Source organism: Geospiza fortis, unplaced genomic scaffold (genome assembly GCF_000277835.1).
Source record: "Geospiza fortis unplaced genomic scaffold, GeoFor_1.0 scaffold138, whole genome shotgun sequence".
Taxonomy (NCBI): Eukaryota; Metazoa; Chordata; class Aves; order Passeriformes; family Thraupidae; genus Geospiza; species Geospiza fortis.
Genome location: NW_005054307.1, coordinates 2,805,338 through 2,809,871, shown reverse-complemented (window position 1 = coordinate 2,809,871; position 4,534 = coordinate 2,805,338). Strand labels below are relative to the sequence as shown.

General features: G+C 39.9%; 1 protein-coding gene across 1 annotated transcript; it reads left to right on the top strand.

Annotated features, from left to right (window-relative positions):
* Nucleotides 1-6: 6 nt before the first annotated feature.
* ARL4A (ADP ribosylation factor like GTPase 4A) lies at nucleotides 7-2,494 on the top strand. The gene has a single exon (XM_005418557.2). It carries the CDS (start codon nucleotides 38-40, stop codon nucleotides 638-640), a length of 603 nt encoding a protein of 200 aa, XP_005418614.1. The 5' UTR covers nucleotides 7-37; the 3' UTR covers nucleotides 641-2,494.
* Nucleotides 2,495-4,534: the final 2,040 nt, after the last annotated feature.

Genomic DNA, 4,534 nt, shown 5'->3' with positions numbered 1-4,534 from the left:
TGCTCGTGGCAGCCTGGTGTCACCTTCCCTTCTGGCAATGGGGAATGGACTCTCGGACCAGACGCCGATCCTCTCCAGCCTGCCTTCCTTCCAGAGCTTTCACATCGTCATCCTGGGGCTGGACTGCGCTGGGAAGACGACGGTGCTCTACAGACTGCAGTTCAATGAGTTCGTCAACACTGTCCCCACTAAAGGATTTAACACGGAGAAAATCAAAGTGACTCTGGGCAACTCGAAGACGGTCACTTTCCACTTCTGGGATGTGGGCGGCCAGGAGAAGCTGAGGCCGCTGTGGAAGTCGTACACAAGGTGCACCGATGGCATCGTGTTTGTGGTGGACTCCGTCGACGTTGAGAGGATGGAGGAGGCCAAAACAGAACTACATAAGATTACTAGGATATCTGAGAATCAAGGAGTGCCTGTCCTTATCATTGCTAACAAGCAGGACCTGAGGAACTCTCTCTCCCTTTCTGAAATAGAGAAAATGTTAGCAATGAGCGAGCTGAGTTCTTCAACGCCCTGGCATTTGCAGCCTACCTGTGCAATCATTGGAGACGGACTTAAAGAGGGACTGGAGAAACTACATGATATGATAATTAAGCGAAGGAAAATGTTGAGGCAGCAGAAAAAGAAGAGATGAGTTCTTTTTTGACCTTTCTATTTTAGAGTAGTTACATGGTCAAAATTTGACGTAAGACTGCTTCCAAAGCCAGGCCTGCCTGTTTGGATGCCGTTAAGCTTAGTTACGTTGAACAATCAGTTGCACAACCTTGCTGTTTGCAGGAAGGCTGTGCAGTTGTGGATTTTTATTTTTTTTTAACTAGTCTCTTCTGAGTTTTTTGGCTCTGTATTATTTCAGAAGCCCTAATAGATGATGTAATGCTATCAGGAAATGGATGGGTGGGTATATGTGACATGGATGTCTAAATAGCCAAATAAAACGAGGGTTTTCTGCTTAGTGTTGTAGTCATATGTTTGAGGGTGCCCTCTGCAAGCAATTTGCATTGAAGGTGTTCTGTGTTTTTAAACTTCTAATGCTCGTAAGTGGAGTGCTTAGGTGAACATTATACAGCTTTAAAAACATGTATGAAGCTAGTAACCCATAATTTCGTTGAGGCTGGTTTTTTACCTTGTTTGAGGATTTTTATGAAAGCTTGGCTACATGTGTAGGTTTTTTTAATTTGGCACTTTTGGAAATTGAATCACGTTCAGTTCAAACACTTGAAATTTTAAGTGCTGTGGATTCTTCAACTGGTAAAAGAAAGACTTTGACAAGTAAAAACTGTAAACAACACGATGGAGCATGAAAAAGTGATTTCTCAACATATAGCATGTTTTTTGGTATATAAGGTTTTTATTTTTTAGCAGTAGCCATTCATCATTATACAGTGCTAATCAGGTTTAAACTGTTACTCAAAATTAGTAATTTATTTCTGAATGGTGAGTTTTGTGTCCTCCTAGCATCAAAAGTCAATGAATTTTAGTAAAGGAGCTATAAAGAACAACTATGGCTGCTGTGGTTCTAACCAGTGCAGCATTCTTTGCCCTATTGGTGACTTTCCTGGCAATATAACATACTTATAATGAGGTAAAGATGGAGTTAAAATTAGCAGAGCACATCTTGTATCTCCCCAAAATATCCCATTTTATTAAAGCAGTATTGCTATGTCACTTTCAACGTATGCTTTTTTTGTTGTGACTCTTACAGTATTTTGTGGTTAGGAATGTAATAATGCTTTATACACTCAAACATTAGACACTACCAGGGGCGGGGGCGGGGGGGAGGGAAAGGGGGAAGAAGATTTTCAAGATGGGCCTGTGTTCTGCTTTAATTATGCTTTAAGCTGTTCTTGTTTACAGAGTGTGCAAACAGTGTTAACTGGGCAGGATAGTGCTTGACAGAAAAGGGAGGGTAGTTTTTCTTACTGGTACAGAGCTTCAAGTGACTCTTTAGATACTTGGTTAGCAATTAAAAGGGCTAAAGCAGAGCCTGGATTTTTAAGACTAACTTTAGTGGTGCTGTAGAAATTCATCAGAATGTTAGATTATCTTTAAACTTTTGTTGGAAATACCAGACTAAAAAAACAAAAAAGTAGAAACTAGCAAAATCAATTTCCTCCTCTCAACCAGCAAAGTAATACATTTTTCTTACCTGCTGCCATGTATCAGGAGGATGACAGCTACAAACCGAATGTCAATCAATGTAATTTAGCTATGTTAAAAAAAAATCAAGCTTTTTAACCAGCAGCTGTTCGACCAGGAGATAACCAAAAATGCACTTTAGTGTCTTCGATAACTGAAAGTGACAGCTGTTTGTTTTTTTTATGACATCTTGGTCCTTTTTGAATAAACTGAAGTAGCTTCCAGTGGAGCTTTTGTATGTTGGTTATATATGTACCTGCACTGGTGACATTGTAAGTCACTTACTCAAGTAATGTCTATATTTATAGAAATGTGGATGACTTCTTAAACCTCAATAAACAATTGAAAACAAGCCTGCAGAGAGAAGGTGTCTGACTTGTGCTGCAGTAGTATTTTCTTATCAACCTCTGTGCACATAGTTCTGCTGTTACTCAGATCAGTATTTCTGTTGAATAACCAAAGTCTTAAAATGTGGTGAGGCTTATAAATGTCACAGTGTTAGAAACTGGGGGTATCTCATTGAAAACTTCATATCAATGGTATGTCTTTATATTCATGGAAGAAATACCTGCTGCCGTGACTCTTCCAAAGTGATGGCTCTTGCACAATTTGAAACATCTTGTATATAGCTGAGCCTATTTTGTGATACATGCAACACAAATAGGCAATGTTGGGCGTATATCACATGTACTCTCAGGTGGTACTTGATTTAATGTCTTTAGCCTTGTGTATCTGAAGCTGTCTGAGGGATTCATCTGCAGTTAAGCCTTGGGTGAATTTTCTTCTGGGAGGTTACAGCAATGAGTAGAATGTGTTGATATGGCAAGCTTCTAATTAGTTTCAGGACCCAAGCATAGACAAGAAAAACTTTGTTTAGGCCTGCAAATGAAAATAGCTAAGTTTACACCAGAACACCCAAATACTAGAATACTCTCTCTCAAAACCCTGATATTTTCATTTTTGTTTATGTAACTGATGGCACATCAAAATGTAGGTTACTCTTAGTCCTGAGGAAAAAGCTATATTAGTGATGCTGAGTCCTATGAATTTGGTGTATAATTGGTATAATCTGGCTAATACTTTCCTTCCTATTGGATGCACTGTACTCCTGGGCTAAGGAGGGTGACATGGCAGGCTGGCTCTTTGTACCAGGTAAACAAACTGATACCAAATACTAATTGCTCCATTTTCAGTACTCATTAGGCTTCTGTTGGGAATAGTTGAGAAGGCATACTGCCTGAAAAAAAAACAACTGTGTTTTGTTTTGCATATTAAACATGCTAGTGTTTTATCTGGTTGCAGCCTCTCAACTCTTCTATGCATAAAAACAGCAGTGAATTATTTTAATTACAAAGACTTGACAGATCTGTACTCTAGCACTCAGGAGGGAAAAGCGAGAGAAGGTGGAGAGTACCGTTTCTAAAATGTCATGGTTCTTACTGTGTTAATACTGACTTGGAAGTAGAAGACTCTAGGGGATGATTTTTAAATTCAAGCTATGCCTTTATCTGTATTAGAACTGTTTTGCTGGAATTTTACAGTGACAGTCCTGAGAGTACAGTGTACAAATGTAGCAGCTTTACCTCTGAAAGTGTTCTGTATTACTATGACAGTCTTCCAACTATGAACAAAACAATGACTGCAGGAGAGCATTCAGCATCTGAACTGATTGAGTTCCTGCTGGCACGGTCCTGCCAGGTGTGGATCACGTTTTTCCATATGATGAATTGTCAGTTCTGGCCTAAATACTGGTATGTAAGAAAATCTTCAGAGTAGCTGAATAAGCAGGTGTCATTTTGTTACAATGCTGGAGTTACAAATCTTAAATTGAAAATATTTTTTGCTCAAAGGGCTACAGATGAACGCTGTGTTCTGCAAGATTTCAGGTGACTGTCTTAACTTGCTTCTCTAAGGAGGTAAGGAATTGCATCTGAATTGGTGCTATTGAACAAGCTAGTCTTGTCACCTTATCACTTGTTTTAGCTCGTGAAAGTTTGCATAGCATTGCCTCAGCTATTTACATACAATCACAGTTAACCAGCCTTCAAGTCTGATTTCTAACTGCATAGCTGTGTGTGAGCATCAGACTGTTTCAACTAGGAAAAATACCATGGGATAAGGCTCCATTTGGGAAAAAAAAAAAAAAGTGAAACATTTTGCTCTTCAAATTTTCATGTTTTAGTGAGACACGATTGATCCTTTGTATGGAAAGCAATACCCACAGCCAGCCCATGCTTCCCAGCCTGACCTGGGTACTTGTGTAGCCTTTGACAGAGCACTCTGGCCTGCAGGAGTTCATTACCCAGGACTTTGTGGTCACAGATCAGCAAGGAGCTGGAAGCAGTCAGGTGGGGGGTAGCTAAGCCCTTCTGGACCTCAGCAGGTCTGAGTG

What these genes read in the sequence shown, in the direction of transcription:
- ARL4A (XM_005418557.2), top strand. Translation starts at nt 38, where the DNA reads ATGGGGAATGGACTCTCGGACCAGACGCCGATCCTCTCCAGCCTGCCT.